We start from the raw sequence: 22,689 nt of genomic DNA on the forward strand, positions 1-22,689 counted from the left end.
TTGAACTCCTGACCTCAAGTGATTCTCCTGCCTCAGCCTCCCAAGGTGCTGGCATCACAGGCATGCGCCACCATGCTCAGCCTCATCACCAATCTTGACTGTCGTTTCTGGTGGTTGCTGAACTTCAGACACACCTGAGATCAGGCTCAGAGATTCCGATTCAGCAAGACTGAGATGAGACTGTATCTGACATATTTTTTGGAAGGTTCACATTGTTGTTTAATTTTTCTCTATTACTTTTCTCCCCAACTATATGATACAAACATGGAAGGCATATTCCATGGAATATAATGTCTATATCTTCTACAGAACCTAGAACAATGTGCTCAGGAGAGCTTAATCAATACTGGATGTCTGACCACATGAATGAAGGGTGAATGAACACATCTAATGCTTTGGTCATTTGACGACCCTCTCACTCCATGTACCATCCACTTGATGGCAATTATGAAAGATCTTTCCATTATTGAATTGGACACCCTTTCCTTTCTCCCTTTAACTACAGTAAGCAGTTCAGGAAGTTGTAAAGGGTGGTAGTGACATAAAATGAGGGCTACAGTTCCTGTGAAAGGGATATTGACACGCTTACCTCCTCAATCGAATTAGTCGTGTGCATGGATGCAGCCTGGGGCACTAGCAAATCTTAAGGTAAGCAAACAACATGTAACACCACCTCTCCTAGATCAGTCTGTTCTTTGTTTTAAATGCATTCTCCAAAACCAAGGTTTCTTTCACCCTTTTTGGAAAGAAAAAAATGCATTTTCCTCACTTTTAAAGAATGCCCTGGAGTTCCAAGGAATGGAAGACGTGGTTTATTAGACTGATGAGCAGAGTCAGCATCAAAGATACCCAAGTCCTGCGCTATAGGTCAGAGGCATGGCACAGGTGAGTATTTAATAACTTATGAAAAGCAATCATGGGCAGAGTTGTAATAGGGATTCCACATCCAAAGTTAAATGCTTCCAGTTGTGCTCTTTATATAACAATAGTATTATTCTTATGTTCAAAATAATCTCCTCTCCCATACAGCAATCTACTCATGTAATAGCAATCACTGCCATATTGTAGGCAATTTAGGATTGAAAAACCAGCTGGGGTTAATAACCCTTGGCAACACTGAGGACCTTCGTCTTGCCCCAGCTGGCTATTAATCCCCAGAAAATGCATTGCTCCTCTGTCATTACCGCATCATTTAAACCGTGGTTTGTTGCTCACTGGCTGTCTCTGTGATGCACTTTTGCACAATGATTTGCTTATAGGCATGGCACCAATAAATGTAAGAGTTGGTAACAAATGGAGGAGTTAGCGACCTAGTGTGTCGGGCAACGACACAAGCTCTCCCACTCCCAACTTCCAGCTGCTTAATTTCTTCCCAATAATTATTTTTAAGCACATATCCATTTTATGTAGCCCATTTTGAAATACTCAATATTTACCAGAAACCAAACCCTTTGAGGTGACAAAACCTAAAGAATTACTGGCAAAACTTTCACCTGTAAAGGAAATTTCTATTTCAAGCAACAATCACAGAACAGGGGACTATTTAGGATTAACCTACATACAATCTGTTTCTGACCAGTTTGCATGTTCGTTACATGGACAGAAACCAACATAACGCAGCAAGTCATGTCCACCAAGAATTGTAAACTTTCTAGCCTGGATTAGAAGGGCGGAAAATGTTTCCCTCTTCCTGGGTTGTATGACAAAACCGTTAATACACCCCAGTGTACAGTCTCTTCTTGGAGACAGAGAGATTATAATAACGCATTCCTCTTTAGCATTTGGCACCTGACACTGACATAAGCAGAAACCACGGCAGTGCAGAAATCTGGGCTAAGGATGTGGGTGAGCCCACAGCGACTTGTACCTGTCTTTCCCATATCTCTGGAAGTGATGCTTTTCCCTAGGACTTCAAAATGTTGCTACAGATTCTTCCTTTCTGACTCTGCTTGTGCTAAATATTTATTGTTTCCAAAGCCCCTCAATTACTATTGACTTTTTGCAGATACTGGGTCTTCTTTAAAAGAAAAACGAAGATGTAATTTTCACTCGATCGGCCTCCTACCAGAGTAGAATGTCGTGCATGGGACTGAAGTGTGTGGGCTAAAATAGTAACGTTCCCCTATACTCTAGTGTCATAATGATAGGAGTCCTGCCTCACTGAAAAGCAGTTCTCCCTCATTTCGGTACGATGTGATGCTCAAAGTAAAGGAGGAATGTGTTGTTGTCATCTAGGCTGTATAGACTTGGGAATTCGTTAAAGCACCTCTCTTCCAAACTCTTGGATAAAAAGTAACAATTGGCTGGGCGCAGCGTCTCATGCGTGTAATCCCGGCGCCTTGGAAGGCCAAGGCAGGAGGATCACTTGAACCCAGCAGTTTGAGACCAGCCTGGGTAACATAGTGAGACCTCATCTCTACAAAAAATACACAAATCAGCCAGGTGTGGTGGCATGTGTCTGTAGTCCCAGACAATCAGAAGGCTGAGGTGGGAGGAACTTGGAAGTTTGAGGCTGCAATGAGCTATGATTGCACCACTGCACTTCAACAGAGCGAAACCCTGTTTCTAAGAAAAAAATAAAAAGCAACAGCCAAGCAATAGAGTGATTATAAGCAAATCAACTAAATGCAAGTGGTTCAGTCATCCTGGGTATTCAGTTAAAAAATTCTATAGCTGACCAGGTGCAGTGGCTCACACCTGTAATCTTAGCACTTTCGGAGGCCGAGGCAGGCGGATCACCTGAGGTCAGGAGTTCAAGACCCAGCCTGGCCAACATGGTGAAACCCCATATCTACTAAAATACAAAAATTAGGTGGGTATGAAGGCAGGTGCCTACAATCCCAGCTACTCGGGAGGCTGAGAGGGGAGAATCGCTTGAACCCAGGAGACAATGGCTGCAGTGAGGCGAGATCATGCCACTGTACTCCAGCCTGGGCAGCTGAGTAAGACTCCATCTCAAAAAAAAAAAAAAAAAAAAAAAAAACTATAGTTATGAAAATTGGCACTCTGGGGGAGCCTATGTCACTTAAGAAAAGTGGAATCTAATTTGAAAAGGCCAATGACAATTTTCAAGTTTATGACAAATTGTTAAGGTGTTAAAATGACATCATTTTTGTTGTTCAGTCTTTAAAGAAACTGTAGTGCTAATAAATGTGTGCCAACAAAATAATTAAATGATAAAAGACTCAGATGGCAATTTATCATGAGGAGGCTAACACTTGGATTCTCTGAATTATTAAATTTAAAACTAGCTTTTCTTTGGACTCACATTTCCAGGTACAGGTTTTTTTTTTTTTTTTTTTTTTTTTTTAAACATTTCCTTAGAAGACCAGGGAATGGACAGACTGGTTATGAACTATACAAAGATCTACGTGTAGCATTTCTGGAAGATATGTTGCACTCAAATATATAGGATATTTTGCAAAGCTTCTGTGGGGTGTGTGCTTGCTTCTTACATTTCAACTACAGAATAGAGGGAACCTTGCCTCTCATTTCCTTAAAATGAGAAGGAGTTTGTGACTGGCTCTGATCACGGAACCTACCTCAAACGAGGCAACAGAAATCTGATTGAATGTCACTAAGGGTCTCTGGTCTCTGTCTCAGTAGATGAAATAAAAGATATCAAAACACCTCATCCCTCTGAATCTGTCCCCTAGTTGTGTCCAAGAAGCATGGTGAGTTGCAGCCAATATTATTCATCATTATGTCTCTCCCCCAGGTTAAGTCTAGATAAATTATGTCAGCATTTTGTACTACTCAGACGTTTGACACTATCTCCCCTTTGGAAGTGGACCGGAAGCTGAGCCAGTATGACCCAATACTGCTGGTCATCATTTTGGGCAGGAAATAAAAGAACAATCATGACTCTTTGGACTTGTCTCTGTTCCCTGAGATGCTGAATTGTCTACCTTATGGAACTGAAAAGAATCAAATTAGGGTGTGGCTCAAAAAGGAAAGGCAGCCTAATTCTTATTTATTTTTTACTGATATCAGTTGCATGCATTTTGGAGGTACATGTGATATTTTGGTACCTGTATGCAATGTGTAATGATCAACTCAGGGCAATTGGGATATCTGTCATCTCGAACATTTAGCATTGGGAACGTTACTGATATGATTTGGCTGTGTTCCCACCCAAATCTCACCTTGAACTGTAATAATCCCCAGTGTCAAGTGTGGGGCCAGGTGGAGATAACTGACTCATGGGTGATTTCTCCCGTACTGTTCTTGTGGTAGTGAATAAGTCTCACAAGATCTGATGGTTTTACAAATGGGAGTTCCCCTGTACATGCTCTCTTGCCTGCCGCCATGTAAGACATGCCTTTGTTTCTCCTTTGCCTTCTGCTATGATTATGAGGCCTCCCCAGCCATGTGGAACTGTGAGTCAATTAAACCTCTTTCCTTTACAAATTACCCAGTCTCAGGTATGTCTTTATTAGCAGCGTGAAAACATACTAATACAATTACAAATCTTCCTTCTAGCTACTTTGAAATAGACAATAAATTATTATTAACTATAATCTCCCCACTCTTACTACTGACTCTCAGAATTTATTCTTTCTGACTGTATTTTTGTATAACCAACCTCTCTTCATCCCTGTTCGCCACCTTCCCTTCCAGGCCTCTGGTAATGATGAATCTGCTCTCTGCCTCCATGAGATCCACCCTTTTAGTTCCCACATAGGAGTGAGAACATGTGATATTTGTATTTCTGTGCCTGGCTTATTTCATTTAACATAGCAGCCTCCAGTTCCATCTATGCTCCCTCCTCAGTTTGGAAGCCTTCTCATCTTAACCTGGAGGGTTTCAATTTGAAAGATGTAAGAAAATGAGATGCTTGCTTCTGCCCAAAATGCAAGAAGTCTTTGCTAAACTCACTAAATCAGGACAGCTTGTGGCTTGAGGGAGGATGAGGTGCGAGGATTTGGGAGAAAAGCCAAATGTCATAACAAACATGAGCCCAAGCTCCTCATGGAAGATTCTTCTGGTGAACGGGCTGGCTGGGCACAGATGTCAGCATAGGTGCATTCTTGACTGCGCCTGTGCTTCTGAGGTATGGGACCGGCAGGACTTGTTTTCTGGTCACAACCCTGATGACTAAAACAAGACCTTGTACAGACAGGATGAAGGGAAGAAACTGGCTGAAGGCAGCCAATAGCTACTAAAGCAATCCCTAGCTGCCCTCATTGCTCACCAGCATAAGACACTCCCGCCAGCACCATGACAGTTTACAAATGCCATGGCAACAGCCCAGAAGTTACTGCTCCTTTCTATGGCAATGACCCGGAAGTTATTGCCCCTGTCCTAGAGAGTTCTGAATAACTTGCCCTTCAATTTGCATTCACTCACCCCTTAAGTTGCATATAATTGAACATGGGTATAAGTGGATATAAAGAGAGTTGCCAAGAGCCCACCAAGTCCAGCTCTGTGTGTGCTGTCTAGGAGTTAGCCCTGCTCCTCAGGGAGCAGATTCAGTTCAATAAAACACTGATCAAGACTGTGACTTTCCTTACATGCTCTCACAAAGTAAGAATGAAGCCCTTTTTCCCACAAAGCAGTGTCACCTGTCACCTGAAAAGGCAATGTAAGGTTGCTTGAATTCTTTTCTGAACGAAGCCAAGAATGCTCATGGGCTAAGCCCCAATTTTGGGGTTCACCTGCCCTGCGTCACTTTTGCATCTCAAACCAAGTCATCAAGGTGGCATTTCCAGAGACCCCAGAGAAAGGCATCAAAAATCACTTCTTGTTCATTTTGTTCAAAGGTATCACAAGTTTTTACATTTCTTGAATATCTGCTGCTTCCTGGGCTACTTGCTTTATGCCACGAGGGATAATTTGTTGTGATCTCATTTGCTGGTTAGTTGGACTGGTTTCATTCTAAATAGACAAGGACTTGTGTACCAGCCAAGCCTAGCATTTGGCCTGAGATGTTTCATTCGTTAAAGCATTATGAGTCAGGTGATACAAGGGCTGGGAAGAAGATTCAAAGACAAGAAAACATTCCTCCTGCTCTTGAGGAGCTTACCCTCTGGTATCAACTACAGATATACTTTTGGGAAGATTCCTCCACTTCCCTCCCCAAAACAACTTCTTAACACACCTCACAAGTTTTTGTTTTTTCATTACATATTGCAGAATTTCAATATTTTACTCACTCAGCAGATCTGAATCCAAAAGTTTACTTGCATGGTTCATACTTATATCTAAGCTTTGAAGTAAAGCCAGTACATTCGACCCCTTGGTCTATGTTCACCTCTTTTGCTGTCTTTGCTCACCACTCAGGAGAGCGAGCAGGAGGCTGTTGTGTTTATTCAAACCTGTAACATCACACTTAGGGAAAAGTAGATTCCTGATAGAAATTTTGCCTTTTGGAGTGGCGATTGACATTGTTATAGGGCAAAGGGGGCCTAATTCTTACTTTATGAGGGGATATAAGGGAAGTCACAAAGCTATTATTAAACACAATCCAGGTCTACATTCATAGATATAAGAATTGATTATATGATCGAATCTTACAATTTTGAATGGAAATATACTTCCCTAACATTTTAAAACAGTGCTGCCCCATAGAACTTTCTTCAATAAGAGGAATGCTCTTAATCTGCACAGACCAATGCCGTAGCCACAAGCTGTGACTCTTAAATACTTAAGATGTGATTGGTGAGACTGGGGAAATGAATTCTGAATTTTAGTCAAATTGAAATACTTTGAGTTGCCATACATGACTATTACTACTGTACTGGACAGTATAATTCAATAATCATAAGATGTTTTCTTTATCGGATTCTGAAATAGCATGCTGTACAATGTAAACATCTTGAAAAAGTTTAATACACGGTATTTAAAACCTTTGTATAGTAGTTATAGTATAGTTATCCATAATATAAGAGTTATAGTTTAGCCATCTGTAGTACAGTGATCAAAATATAAAATCTACAGAGGCTGTTACAGTAGTCTTTAGTTCAGCAGTCCAGTGTAGTGACATACATGGGGTAAAAGCTCAAGATTCTCCCCCTTACTATCTATGTGCCTTGGGAAGGCCATATAGTATCTATGTCTCAGTTTGTTCATCTGTAAAATGCAGCTGACAATAATAATATATGTCCCATGGGATTGCTGTAAGAATTAAATAAGTCATTCATATACAAGCATGTATCATGGTACTTAGCTACATGGCAGTCACTCAATAGTAACCTGACTATTTGCAGACAAACAGCCCTCTTTGGAAAGATTGGCAGGCTGTTCCTTAAGTGTAAAGAGCCATTTGGATGTAGTCTGTTCTCGGTCAACCAAAACATCAACAAAATAAAAAAGTAGGCTATTGAGACAGCATACAGAGTTATCGCTGGCTTATGCCAAGTAGAATAAACACCAAAAATTACTTGTGAGCTACCTATAAAATCAGTGAATTTTCAGGCATGAAAGCAGACTTTAGTCCAATCTCTTCATTTCACAAGTAAGGAACTTGAGCCCCATGAAAGTTAAGTGCTTTGAACACAACCAGGCAGGAATGGAACTGAGCTCCTGCATCCTGACCCAGTTTCTACCAAAGGTAGAGAAAATAGACTGTCTGATGTTAGTCAGGGTCATTCCTCCTAGAACTTGAATTTAATGGATGTCTGTGGTTTTTTGCCCATCACTTTGCTAATAGGCAGTTTTCACATATGAAATTCAAAAACAGGCTCACCCCTGTGTTTACTCATATACTTTTGCCAATATTTACCCAAACTGCAAGAGCATCAACACTGCATCTCCAGCCCCACTCAAGCCTTCAGATAACTTCGGCCCCAACTGTTCTGGTTCAAAATTTTGCCCATTTAGTGATAATGTCTAAGAGTAGATGGAAAATGTGTGTAGTGAACAGAGTCATAACAAAAACAATTTAAACCCTAATTACTTTCTTCTCATACTAGTAAGGTTGGTGAAGTAGTTTAAGGAGCATATTTACTAGATTAAAGAAATTGGTGCAATACCGTGGCAAATAGAATCAGGCTTTGCTAGTGGGGATGGAAGATTATTGATTTTAGGGGGTTGAATAATGTCTTCCCCAAATTCATATTAACTTAGAATCTCATAATATGACCTTGTTTGGAATAATGGTCTTTGCAGAATTAATTAAGGTAAGGTTTGAGATGAGATTGTACTGGGATTAGGCTGGGCTCTAAATCCAGTGTCCTTATAAGAAATAGAAGACACAACGGCCGGGCGCGGTGGCTCAAGCCTGTAATCCTAGCACTTTGGGAGGCCGAGACGGGCGGATCACGAGGTCAGGAGATCGAGACCATCCTGGCTAACATGGTGAAACCCCGTCTCTACTAAAAAATACAAAAAACTAGCCGGGCGCGGTGGCGGGCGCCTGTAGTCCCAGCTACTCGGGAGGCTGAGGCAGGAGAATGGCGTAAACCCGGGAGGCGGAGCTTGCAGTGAGCTGAGATCGGCCACTGCACTCCAGCCTGGGCGACAGAGCGAGACTCCGTCTCAAAAAAAAAAAAAAAAAAAGAAATAGAAGACACAGTGACACAGAGACACAGAAGGGAAGGTGATGGGAGATGGAGGGAGAGTAGAGTGATGGTCTACAAGCCACTGAATGCCCAGGATTACTGGCAACCACCAGAAGCTAGGAGGGGCCAGGCCTGGTGGTTCATACCTCTAAGCCCAGTGCTTCGGGAGCCCAAGGAAGGAGGATCACTTGAAGCCAGGAGTTTGAGACCAGCCTAGGCAATAGAGCAAGATATAATCTCTACAAAAATAATTAAAAACCGAGCATGGCATGGTGCCAGGCACCTGTAGTCCCAGCTACTCAGGAGTCTGAGGTGGGAGGGTTGTTTGAGCCCAAGAGTTCAAGACTGCAGTGAGTTATGACTGCACCACTTCACTCCAGCTTGGGTGACATAGTGAGACCCTGTCTCTACAAAAAAAAATAAAAATTAAAAAAAGAAAAAAAGAAAATAATAATAAAAAACAAAACTCCACAAAAACCAAAAATAACTTGAAGGGAGGCATGGGGTAGTTTATTCCTCAGAGCCTCCAGGAAGAACCAACCCTGCTGACACACTGGTTTCAGGCTTCTGGTTTTGGACTTTGAGAGAATAAATTTCTGTTGTTTTAAGCCACTTAGTTTGTGGTCCTTTGTTGCGTGCGTCATCCCTAAGAAATGAATCTGTTGATCACAATAATATAGCTTACTCTCAGCTTTCATCTGACTAGAGAAAAACAGGATTTATAGCTTAAGCTTTCAGACAAATTGCATCTAAAAGTAGGAAATTCAAGGGCTAATGATCTGTGGTATTAGATGGCCACCAGGGATTCTTCCCTCCTGGTATTCACACCCTTGTATGGGTGCCTCACCTACTGAATGAATACGACTGATATGTGCAAATGATAGAACATTGTGGAAATAAAAGAAAGTGACGATCCTACCTACAGCAGCAGCCCTGCTCCCTACTCTTTATCCTACTACCCTGATCTCACTCCCCAATTCTACTTTCTTCCTGGCACTGATCCATCTGTTTGCCTGCTCAGTTTCTGACTCCCTCCACTGAGATTAACAGCCCTGTGAAGGCAGGTACTATGTCTGTTGTGTTCACAGCTATTTCTCCTATAACTAGACCCTGAAGCAGCCCTTGGCACACAGTAGGTCCTTCCTACATGTTTGTTGAATGAATGAATACATAATGGTTTGATTTAAAAATAAAGTCAAATAAATTGGGCACTATGCCTCTCCTTAGGTCAGTGGTTCAAAATGGGATGATGTCCCCCGAGGACATTGGCAATATCTGGAGACAATTTTGGTTGTCACACCCGGGGTAAGGGTGCCACCAGCACCTACTAGGTAGAGGCAGGGATGCTGCTAAGTATCCTATAATGCCCAGGGTGGCTCCCAACAACATAGCATGATCTGTTTCAAAATGTTAATAGTGCAGAGACTGAGAAACTCTGCCTTAGAAGAAAGGAAAGAAAGGAAGGAAAGAAAGGAAGGAAAGAAAGAAAATGAAGTAAGAAAAGAAGGAGGGAAGGAAGATAGAAAAAGAAGGAAGGAAAGAGAGAGAAAGAAAAAGAGAAAGAAAGAAAAGAGACACAGAAAGAAAGAAATGAAAAAATTACAGAAAGACAGGAAAGAGAAAGGAAGGAAGGTAAGAAAGGGAGAGAAGGAAAGGGAAGGGAAATGAAGGGAAGGGAAGGGAAAGGAAGAAAGGAAGACGGCTTCACAATGACCTTTAAAACAAAACTTTAATTTTCCTCGTTTTTATTTTAAAAACAAAAATAAGATTGACAAGACTATAGAAGCATATTAAATCATAGAAAACATAAAAATCTAGAGATAAAAATTCTATATTTATAACTAGACTCAAAGGGATTTGACCCTTTGATTTTTCATGGCACAATAAACCAAATGAGTTTGTTTAGTAGTTAAAATGTGAGCAAGAATGCATAGACGTGGTAAGAGTTAATTTAGGATTAAAAAAAAAAAATTCCCCAAAACAATAAGGTTGTAACACAGTAGTATCATTTAAATAGCACTTCCCAAAATGAAACTCTCATTTTCTTAGCATAAAAGAGATTTTAAACTTTTAAAATGCACACAGTCAGCCAGGATCAATGGCTCATGCCTGTAATCCCAGCACTTTGGGAAACTGAAGCTGGTGGATCACTTGAGGCCAGGAGTTTGAGACCAGCCAGTCAATGTGGTGAAACCCTATGTCTACTAAAAACACAAAAATTAGCCGGGCATAGTGGCCTACATCTGTAGTCCCAGCTACTTGGGAGGCTCAGGCAGGGGAAATGCTTGAACCCAGGAGGTGGAGGTTGCAGTTAGCCAAGATCACACCACTGCACTCCAACCTGGGTGACAGAGTGAGACTTCATCTCAGGAAAAAAAAAAAAAATGTGCACAAATCAATGGAATGATCCCTGGCTATTGTGGGATGCAGAGCCGATCACGTGAGTGGTGCGTAATCTGTAAATCACACTCACATACTTGGAGCTTGGCTGAGGTGCTGTCCTGGTTGGAGCCCATGCTGCTAAGAGGAACCTTCTAGAACAATCTCCCTTTTCCCTTCTAAATTGATTTCTATTTTAACTTCTCTGGACATATACGTCTTGAATAATTATGTTCTCATACTCATCATGCTGCCACTGACTAATAGTTACTGTGCCCAACACTGGGTTTATAGTACATAACTTATTCAGAAAATAAGTACATTTTCTGAATCTACTCTTCAAGGTCTTAGAGAATCAGGATATTTAAACTGTCTTCACCTGCTGGGTAAAATGGCCAGTTCATCTTGCTCAACTCCTCCACATAAATTTTAATTGAAATATTTTTTAAAATGGAAACTTTTACATTGAAAAATGTAAAAAAAAATTTTTTAAGTTTAAAATTCTTTTTAATTTTTTTTTCTCTCTCTCTCTTCTTTTTTCTTTTTTTTTTTTTTTTTTTTGGTGGCATCTCACTCTGTCACCCAGGTTGGAGTACAGTAGTACAGTCTTGGCTCACTGCAACCTCTGCCTCCTGGGTTCAAGGGATTCTCATGCCTCAGCCTCCCAAGTAGCTGGGACCACTGGTGTTCACCACCATGGCAGGCTAATTTTTGTATTTTTAGTAGAGATTTTTACCATGTGGGCCAGGCTGGTCTCAAACTCCTGGCCTCAAATAATCCATCTGCCTCGGACTCTCGAAGTGTTAAATTAGAAATCTCTATGAAAAGTCTTCCTACTGAGCTTTTGCGAAGCAGCTCCCAGTGAGCAGTGTGTATGTGCTTCTGTGGTTGTTTATTACCTGGAGGAAGGTGTGGGCCCATAATCGTGACCTGACTTTCAGGACTGCGCTTTCTCCTCCTTCGAGTCGTCCCACTGCACAGGAGATTTGTAAACACTCAATATTTGTACAATTCTGCAAACAACAGCAGTGGGAACACGTCAGAGTCTTTAAATCATGGTAGAGACAATGAAGTTAGCTTATTGACATTTTATTCCCTCAGAAGTCATCGCCTTATCATAAATTATTAATTTAAATAGAGAACAATATATTGCAACAACCAAGAAAACACAGTTTAGTGGCGAGGATGAATCAACTTTAGTAGTAATGTAGAGGTAAAATGGAACACAAAATACAACATAAAATTTAAGCTCTTTTCGAACGACTTTAAGACAATCTTCTTGCAGCAGCAATTGAATTGTTCTGTTTCATTTTCTCCGAACTGGGGGAGGCATTGCTCATAGATATTCACAATACCCAATGCTGGGCTCAGCAAGTCTGGAAGGGATTGCAGAGGAAGACCCCTGAGCCCATATTATCTCAAAGACCTGCAGTTACTGACCCATTGACATACATTTGTTCCATAACATTCTTCTGTCTAAATTATTTTTCTGGTTATAAAGGAGGTTTTTCTATGCCTTTCATTCATTAGGCTATTTTTTAATCAGTTTCTAGAATTGCCCAGCGTATAATGAATAACCTTTAATATATGAAATGCATGTTCCTGAAAAGGATTCATTATAATGACATTCTATCTATCAAATCAAATTTTCTTTCTTCTTTTCTCTTTCTTTCCTTCTTTCTTTCTTTCTTTTCTTTCTTTCTTTCTTTCTTTCTTTCTTTCTTTCTTTCTTTCTTTCTTTCTTTCTCTCTCTCTCTCTCTCTCTCTCTCTCTCTCTCTCTCTCTCTCTCTCTCTCTCTCTCTTTCTTTCCTTTCCTTTCCTTTCCTTTCCTTTCTTTCTTTCTTTCTTTGTTTTCTTTTGAGACAGAGTTTTGCTCTTCTTGCCCAGGCTGGAGTGAAATGGTGTGATCTCGGCTCACTGCAACCTCTGCCTTCCGGGTTCAAGCAATTCTCCTGCCTCAGTCTCCTGAGTAGCTGGAGTTATAGGCATCTGCCATCATGCCTGGCTAATTTTTGTATTTTTAGTAGAGATGGGGTTTCACCATGTTAGCCAGGCTGGTCTCAAATTCCTGATCTCAGGTGATCCACCTGCCTCAGCCTCCCAAAGTGTTGGGATTACAGGCATGAATCACCATGCCCAGCCTCAAATCAGATTTTCTAATCAGATTCCAGCATGGAAATAAATGAACACATCATAATCCATTTTCTGTGTGCCATGCACAGAATGACACTTCTCTAACTGTACACCCTCATGGGTTTAAATTTATCTTGTGGCCCACGCGTATTCATTTTTCATATCTCAAGCACTCAACATTGGCCTGTTAGTACTCAATAAAAATCAAAGTACTGGATATTATATGAAGTAGGTGACTGAGACATTTCACTTTAATGAAATGGATATAACAGAATAATGCAAGGAGCATATTAACATGAGAACCCTTTTTGAGAATCTTTTTCAAGATCCTCAGAATTCTCCGCAAAGGGGTTAGTAATATATTGTCCAATAAATTGCAGTGAGGTTCATTTCCTACAGGACACTCCCAAAGACAGGTGGGTGGACTGTCCTTGGGCTACTAGAGTTGGGTGCTGAGGTGCTGATGTTGTTTGGCTGTGTTCCCACTCAAATCTCACCTTTAATTGTAGCTCCCATAACTCCCATGTGTTGTGGGAGGGACTGGTGGGGGATAATTGGATCATGGGGACGGTTTCCCACATACTGTTCTCACGGTAGTGAATAAGTCTCACGAGATCTGATTGTTTTACAAGGGGTTCCTTCTTTCACTTGGTTCTCATTCTCTGCTTGCCTGCCACCATGGAAGATGTGCCTTCTGCCTTCCACCATGATTGTGAGGACTCCCCAACCTTGTGGAACTGTGAGCCCATTAAGCCTCTTTTTCTTTATAAATGACCCAGTCTCGGGTATGTCTTTATCAGCAGCTTGAAAATGGACTAATACAGGTGCCCCTAGCAAGAACAGGAATTCTCAAAACTCTGTGGTTTGTGGCCCTTTCAAGGACTCTCATGTTGACCTGTGCTCCATGGCTGACATGCTGTGTACCACTAACCCCGCCCTTCAGAGGGAAGAGGGGTGTCAAGGTCAGGAGGTGTAGACTCCCTGCAGATGGGGATCCCAGTTAGCCAGCTCTGCTAGAGGATTCTGGAGAAGATGATGCTTGGAATGAGCCACGAAGGTGTGAACGGGAGGTCACCTAGCAGAATGGGAGACCTGGCCCATGATTCTGTTGTACTAGACTGGGGCATGCTCGAGAAAGGGAAGGGCAGGGTACATGAGGGTGAAATGGACAGATGGAAGTAGGATAGCAATGAGAGAAAGTCTATATGAAGAGTCTTCCTACGCATGCTAAGGAGTTTAGATTGTATTCAGAAGGTACTGGGGAGCCTGTCATGCTTTTATATCCAGGGGGTATTGATCAAGTCTGTATTTTAGAGGGATGGGTAATATGAGAGGAAAGAGAAGAGAGAGGGAAGAGTTGGGGGCAGGAGGGTGATAGGGGCCCAATGCAAGAGCCCCCAGTGAGTGAGGCTGAGGCCCTGAACTGAGGCAGTGGAAATGGAGAGAGGAAGATACATTTTGGAGAAGTTTAGAAAATAGAATAAAGACATGATGACTACACAGAGGTTGCATGGAGAATGCTCTTTGGAGAAGAATGGGGTGGACGGGTACTGGTAACACTGAGACTGGGGATTCTAGAGAGGAGATACCTTTGAGAAGTCATGGAGACAAGGGTTTTGGGGATGTGAGGATGGGGGTGGCTCTTAGACACCCAGATCAGGCCTTTAAGGCTTGAATGCAGTAAGGGAGGTCTGAGATGACAGAAGGCACGGAGGAAGGACTGGAAATATGATCATCCAAAAAAATTAAATGGATGGGAGAGAAGAGAAAGGGGCTGGGATGGAATCCTGGGGCACAGGGGCATTGAAAGGATGGGCAAAGAGAAATCTTAGAAGAGACTTTCTAAGAAGGAGCCATCCAAATGGCAGAAAGAGAACCAGGAGGGGATGTTCCGGGGGGAATTCAAGAGATGTGATAGTTTCAGGAAGTGGCCAATAGTATCAAATGCTGGAGATGCATTAAGAAAGGTAAGGTGGCTGGAAGCTGGGCAATGAAAGGGAAGACAGGAAAGTTCGAAGAGGAGGAGATGGAGGTGATAGCTACAGAAGCAGCAGGGGCCCACGATGAGAAAGGGAAGGGTATTCTGGGGGTGGAGGAGAAATTCTTTTTCAGTGTTGTAGATACAAATTTTTCCTATGCAAATTGGAAATTATGATCCCAACACAGGATGTTGGCATTTTGCACTTTCAAATTCCTCATCAGAAATGTGATTCAGTAAGTTGTTTTTAACTAAACAAAAAACGTAGGAGGTCTCATTTCGCTTTTGATTTTAGAATAAACTTTGCATAATCACTTTCTATCCAGAGTTGTTTTGACTCCAGGACATGGGGAGGCATAGGATTTGCAATTTTTGAACCAATAAGAGAAAGAGAGTAATATATGTGTTAACAAAACCAGATATGGAAATCAAGAACTGCCTTGGCCTTCATCTGAGAGTTTCTGTGATATTCGGGAGTTTAAAATTATCTTACATCAACAATATTCAAAGAGAAACAATAGAAGGAAAAAAATGGGCCCTGCAACACAAATACATACAATTTTCAAAAACAATTTAGTTATTGATCTCTACTGTCTCATTGTACTCATGAGACATACCCTGAAGTGGAAATTTAAAAACATACTTGAACTTTGATTTTTCCTTTTTTCTTTTCTTTTCTTTTCTTTTTTTTTTTTTTGAGATGGAGTCTCGCTCTGTCACCCAGGCTGGAGTGCAGTGGCGTGATCTCTGCTCACTGCAAGCTCTGCCTCCTGGGTTCACACCATTCTCCTGGGTTCACACCATTCTCCTGGGTTCACACCATTCTCCTGCCTCAGCCTCCCAAGTAGCTGGGACTATAGGCGCCCGCCACCATGCCTGGCTACTTTTTTGTATTTTTAGTAGAGGCGGGGTTTCACCGTGTTAGCCAGGATGGTCTTGATCTCCTGACCTGGTGATCTGCACGCCTCAGCCTCCCAAAGTTCTGGGATTACAGGCGTGAGCCACCGTGCCCGGTCAAACTTTGATTTTTCAAATCATTAATACTGCATAGGTTTGGACATTGGTTTTTCAGAAGGATTTTCCCATTAGTAGTGCATATTAGAATTCTGTAGATGTCTCTTTTTTATTATACTTTAAGTTCTGGGATACATGTACAGAATGTGCAGGTTTGTTACATAGGTATACACGTGCCATGGTGGTTTGTTGCACCCATCAACTCGTCATCTACATTAGGTATTTCTCCTAATGCTATCCCTCCCTATCCCCTCACCCTCTGACAGACCCTGGTGTGTGATGTTCCCCTCCCTGTGTCCACGTGTTCTCATCGTTCAATTCCCACTTATGAGTGAGAACATGCGGTGTTTGGTTTTCCGTTTCCTGTGTTAGTTTGCTGAGAATGATATCAATTGTTTTCTGTTCTATTGTACACCATGGAAGCTTCTTAAAAATGATAATATGCAAAGCTTTATTAATTTATCCTAAAAGGAATAGTATATGGATTCCCTACTGTTATGTTTCTTAAACATTACAGTGTCGTAAACATTTACTTGAGGCTGCATGCGGTGGCTCACACCTATAACCCCAGCACTTTGGGAGGCCCAGGCGGGACATTCACTTGAGGTCAGGAGTTTGAGACCAGCCTGGCCAATGTGGTGAAACCCCATCTCTTCAAAAAAACACAAAAATTAGCCGGGCGTGGTGGTGGGCACCTGTACTCCCAGCTACTCAGGATAGAGGTGGGAGGATCACTTGAATACGGGAGGCAGAGGTTGCAGTGAGCTGAGATCGCGTCACTGTACTCTAGCGGTGACAGCGCACACAGGTCCCACAGATGCCACTAAATTGGCTGAGAGAGTAGAAGACTATTTATCCCCAGTGCATTTTCCACTTTAGTTGAAGGGGCAACTGATTGTTAACATTCACTCATATTGTCATTACATTTTATCTTTTGCAAATCCTTCCTTCCTTCCCTTCCTTCCTTCCTTCCTTCCTTCCTTCCTTCCTTCCTTCCTTCCTTCCTCTGTCTTTCTTTCTTTCTAAAAGACATTTAATTGACTCACACTTCCACAGGCTGTACAGGAAGCAGGATTGGGAGGCCTCAGGAAACTTACAAGCACGGGGAAAGGGTGAAGGAAAAGCAAAAACCTTCTTCGCATGGCAGACGGGGAGACAGAGAGCAAAGGGGGAATTGCAAATCCTTTCTTAAACTTTAATTTTTCAGTTATGTAAATCAAGCATATGGGTTTCCATTCTACAGATGAGAAAATCGGGGATTCAATTTCTTGAGCACTGATTTCCTTTCTTCAGTGACAGTTACTTTGAATTATTTCAGTGTCATAACTGGCTGGAGCAGTTCTAGTCCTCAAAGCATCCTTGAATGTTGTCATAAAAAATGGCTGCTTTTATTTATTTATGTCATAACATTTTATTTTGAATTCAGCAGGTCCGGTGGCTAATGAATTTGGTCACTACCAACACTATCTTTTAAATGGCTTGTAATATATCATTGGCTTATAATTGGATTTAGGATTAAGAGCGTTTAGGTTAAGAACATGTAGAAGGGCACACCACGGAGCATTTTAGACGGTGATTCCAAAAGCTATTAGTATTGTCTGTGATGAGTTCATTCACTGTGTCATTCACATGTTTGCTCAACAGATGAGCTGGTATTATGCTACATGTTGAGAAAACAATACTGAGAAACCAAAACATGCTACCTACCCTAATGGGCTGTCAGGACGGCAGACAGGGAGGGAAGGAGGATGCTCCCTTAGGCCAGTGCACTGTGGCACCTGAACAAGTCTAGGAGCTATTCAAAGTTTCTGGGATGAAGCCACTCTGGAGAGGGTCGGCAGCATAGGTAGGTTAGGTGTCTGAAGGCTTTCAACCCAGCCAGGACTGTGACTGCTGCCCCTGTAGAAAGAACTCTAGCACCCTCCTTGGTTCAGGCTTTTCCAGTTCTACCTCCACCTTCCCTTTCTTATTACTCATTTGCCCTGAGGCCTTCTGCCAAGGGTTTTTCTCTCTCTCTCTCTCTATTTTTTTTTTTTTTTTTTTTTTTTGAGACCAAGTCTCACTCTTGTCTCCCAGGCTGGAGTGCAGTGGCATGATCTCAACTCACTGCAACCTCCACCTCCCGAGTTCAAGCGTTCAAGCGATTCTCCTGTCTCAGTCTCCTGAGTAGCTGGGATTACAGGTGCCTGCCACCATGCCTGGATAATTTTTATTTGTATTTTTAGTGGAGACGGGTTTCATCATGTTGGCCAGGCTGGTCTGGAACTCCTGACTTCAGGTGATCCATCCACCTTAACCTCCCAAAGTGCTGGGATTATAGGCTGAGCCACAACGCCCAACCAGGTCTCTCTCTTTGGCTTGTTTCTTTGGATGGACAACCCTGGACTTATCACTGTGGCCTTTGATTCAGTATCACCACAAATCACTACATCTTGGACTGAGCTTCTGAACTGCAGCTTTGGGGCAAGAAGTATCTGCTTGGTCTGTCCCTCCCATACCAGACCCAGTGTTCCTAGCCTGTCCCTGCTCTAAGCACGGAATGTTTGTTTTCTTGCTTTATCTTTAATATACATATTTTTTAATTTTTATGGTTATGTAGTAGGTGTATATATTTATAGGGTTTATGAGATATTTTGATACAGGTATACAATGTGTAATGATCACATCAGGGTAAATGAGGTACCAGCACTTCAAGCACTCATTTCTTTGCATTACAAATGTTCCAATTACGCTCTTTTAGTTATTTTTAAATGTACAATGAACTGTTGACTATAGCCACTCTGTTATGCTATCAAACGATAGATCTTATTCATTCTACCTAACTATATTTTGTACCTGTTCATCATCCCCACTTCCCTTGTTTGCTTGCTTTTGAGAAGGGTATTAGCTTCTGAGGTGATCTCTGGTTACTTCTGCATAGCTGGAGAACGTGCATGTAGCTTCCTACTTTCCATGGAGATGGTCTACAGAGGACAGATAAACCCTGGCATTCACTTTGAGGGTGAATGGTCAGGGAAGAGGATGTATATTCACATGAAAACATAAAGCACTAGAAGCTGCCGTAATAGGATGAGTGGGAGAATAAACTCGAAAACGCTCTGACCAGGCATGGTGGCTCACACCTATAATTCCAGCACTTTGGGAAGCCAAGGTGGGCAGATCACTTGAGGTCAGGAGTTTGAGACCAGCCTGGCCAACACTGTGAAACCTCATCTCTACAAAAATGCAAAAAATAGCTGGGCGTGGTGGCATGTACCTATAGTCCCAGCTACTCGGGAGACTGAGGCAGGAGGATTGCTTGAACCCTAGAAGCAGAGGTTGCAGTGAGCTGAGATTGCACCACTGCACTCCAGCCTGAGTGACAGAGTGAAACTCTCTCTCTCAAAAAAAAAAAAAAAAAAAAAAAAGGGCTGCGTCATGAGCACTGAAGATAGTATTGCTAAGGGCTGACTAAGCTCAGGCTTAAGCTGCCACAGACCCCAGTGCTATGACGCAGCAGGAGTTTTGGCCCAGGAAACCTGAACACAGTATTCCTTTTTAAAAAGTAGAGACTGCGTTTTGCTATGTTGTCCAGGCTGGTACCAAACTCTTGGCCTCAAGGGATCCTCCCACCTCAGCTTCCCAAAGTGCTGGGATTACAGGTGTGACCCAAAATACCCAGCCCTGAACACACCATTCTTGCCTCTTCCAGATAATCAGAAGACTCTGAGATTCTGGGACAGGTGCAAAACCCCAGGGGTCCACGCTCACTTCAAACTACCGCAGCCCAGCATCTATGCACGGACTAACAATGGAAACTGTATGTTCCTGAATTGGATTGAAGGCCACAGTTGATGTTTTCACCATTATTCTCCAAAGTGGCCTCCATGACAGCTTTAGAAAAGTGAAAAGGTTATATTGCAAGTGCTCCTTAATTCTTACAGAAAAGTTGCTTTTCATTCTCGAGATAAATACTGCCAAAAAATGTTAGGAATATCTGAGCAGTGAAGGAGACTAAGAACAATCCTTGAAGTTAAAACCATCTGTATTTGGGAGTTCTATCCAATCCACTCATTTCCCTCAGTTCTATGCGCACTGGCATAACTCACCAGTATTTTTGCAGGGCTCTGTCTGTGGAATTCAACCACGGGCACATCCCTCTTCCTGACAAGATGAGGAATGGTAGAGTTTCGCAAAAAGGCGCTGAGTTCAGGGGTGTCCTCTGGGGAGGCAGCAGACTGCAAAAGAAAGTGGGAGATACCACACACAAATGAGTGAACAATTGCTACATTTTCATTAACCTTGAACTCTAGGCATTTTTTTTTTCTCAGTGGAATATGATTCACATGAGAATCCAGTCATGTGATTACCAGCAGTGTGTTTGACAGTGACGTGACCTGCACGCACAAGGAACAAGCTTTTCCACTCTTCGATGACTCTTCGAAGAATTCATGAAGCATGGGGAATGCATTCCTGGGAAGTTTATCTTGCAAGGAGAAGATCTGAAGCAGAAGTCATTTCCCCATAAGGATAGAAAACGTGCAAGTGACATTTCAGACATGAGCCATCCTTCTCTCATTACTTTCTTCTCATTGTAGAGCAGGGCCAGTTAAACTGAGGAATGTTCTGTATGGGGAGATGAATCCTGAGGTGATAGAAAAGTGAGGTGCCAACCTCATTTGGGGAAACAGCCTGATGTGGTCAAGGACCCAACCTCCACATGGCTGAACCCCACGTTCCTGCACTCCTTTAGGAGAAAACTCTGCCCTGATGAAAATGACTTTTCCAAAGCATGCTACATGCCCACTGTGCCACAGTGGAGTCTGTTTTCAGCCCCGAGTTTAATTTGCAAATGTCCTAGAACTTACTATTTTATCTCAGGTTCCATGCTGGGTCCATCTGCTGGCTGGATAAATATTTTGAGACTTCCAGTAAATCACACAGAATATCCCACTGACATTCTTTATTTTAGACCCACTGAATACAAAGACCTAATTTTCTGCACCCCACTCCTACCCTTGAGAATTATGATTTCTCTTACACAGTTTCTCTTTGTAGTCACAGGAGCAATAATAGTATGCCCATCTCTATGGAATGATGAAAAGAAATTTCTACATTGCAGATGTAGGCTGCATCACAAAAGACGAAATAAGAGTGCTCGGTATGTCATAAAAACCTGGAAAAACCTACCAGGCAAACAGAAGAATGGAGTCCAGACTCCCTAGCGTGGTATACACAGGTCCTCACGTGCTGGTCTCGGCCGGTTTCTCCAGCCGTTTCTCTGACCAAGAACCCTAGGTCCCCCACTCCAGCATGCTAACCTGCTCTCCACTCCTGACAGCCACAGGCACACTCGCCAAGCCTCTAATGTTCTGCATGCCTGGTCTTGGGCCCATCTGTGCCTATCCAACTGCACCTCAACTGCCTGCTAGCTGGTCTGCATTGCCAGATGAGAAAATGCAAAACACAAAGCAGAGAGTCACTTAGAGCCTCCCAGGAAACAGGGAGACGAAGATAATCTGGAGAGGAAAGCTAAGGCAGGGAGATCAGATGTAGGAGGTAATCCAGGGAAGTGTGGCTTTTATAGAAGCCCAAGGAAAAGAAAGTTTGCAAAAATAAGACAGTGACAAAGAATGCCAAATCCTGCAGAGGAGTAAAGGGCAAAGACCTTTATGCACTGAACTTGGCAATTTTGTCACAGCCTTTGCAGGGACATGGATGGAACTGGAAGCCATTATCCTCAGCAAACTAACACAGGAACAGAAAAACCAAACACCGCATGTTCTCACTTATAAGTGGGAGTTGAACAATGAGAACACATGGACACAGGGAGGGGTACATCACACACTGGGGCCTGTTGGGGTATGGGGAGGGAGAGCATCAGGAAAAATCGCTAATGCATGTTGGGCTTAATACTTAGGTGATGGGTTGACAGGTGCAGCAAACCACCATGGCACATGTTTACCTATGTAATAAACATGCACATCCTTCACAAGTACCCTGGAACTTAAAATAAAATTAAATTAAAAAAAAATTATGGGCCAGGCTTACACCTATAATCCCACCACTTTGGGAGGCCAAGTCAAGAGGATCTTGGCTTGCGGCCAGGTGTTTGAGACCAGATTAGGCAACATAGTGATACTTCATTGTTAATTAAAAAAAAAAAAAAAGTCAATATAGTGGTACAAGCCTGTAGTCCCAGACACTTGGGAGGCTCAGGCAAGAGGATCATCTAAACCCAGGAGTTGAAGGCTGCGGGGAGCTATGATCACGCCACTGAATTCTCAGCCTGAGCAACAGAGTGAGGCCCTGCTCTCAAAAAAATAAAAATACAAAAGAACAAAATTATAGATGTCATTTTATCAGAAGAGATTGGTGGAGGTAGAAATTTAACTGCAGTAGCTCAAGAGTTAATAGATTTTAACAAATGGATAATTATTTTAAAAGTTATGAAATTAAATCCTTCTGTTGTTTTTATATTAAATTCCCTATGGCTCAGAGACAAGATGAGCCTTGTCCCCCAAATAAGGCATGAAAACAAAATATTGCTGTTTGTAGCAATACTATTTATAATAGAGAAGAAAAACAGTAGCTTAACACTTTGTAGGCATATACAGATTACAGATTAAATAAGTTATGATATATTTATACAGACTACTGGATAGGTTTTAAAAATGATGACATGAAGCTCCATTGGAATTTAG

The 22,689-nt window shown here is 42.2% G+C and overlaps 1 protein-coding gene across 1 annotated transcript in view; it reads right to left on the reverse strand.

The window, feature by feature from the left end:
- ITGA8 (integrin subunit alpha 8) overlaps positions 1–22,689 on the reverse strand; it is a 205,425-nt gene that overhangs the window by 19,537 nt on the left and 163,199 nt on the right. Inside the window, exons 26-27 of the mRNA XM_073018751.1 lie at positions 20,095–20,223; positions 11,780–11,893 (exon numbers count right to left, since the gene is read on the reverse strand). Coding sequence (XP_072874852.1) covers positions 11,780–11,893; positions 20,095–20,223 — 243 coding nt within the window. The remainder of the gene's footprint in view (positions 1–11,779; positions 11,894–20,094; positions 20,224–22,689) is intronic.

The sequence above is a fragment of the Chlorocebus sabaeus genome, chromosome 9, assembly GCF_047675955.1.
Source record: "Chlorocebus sabaeus isolate Y175 chromosome 9, mChlSab1.0.hap1, whole genome shotgun sequence".
In the NCBI taxonomy this organism is placed as follows: Eukaryota; Metazoa; Chordata; class Mammalia; order Primates; family Cercopithecidae; genus Chlorocebus; species Chlorocebus sabaeus.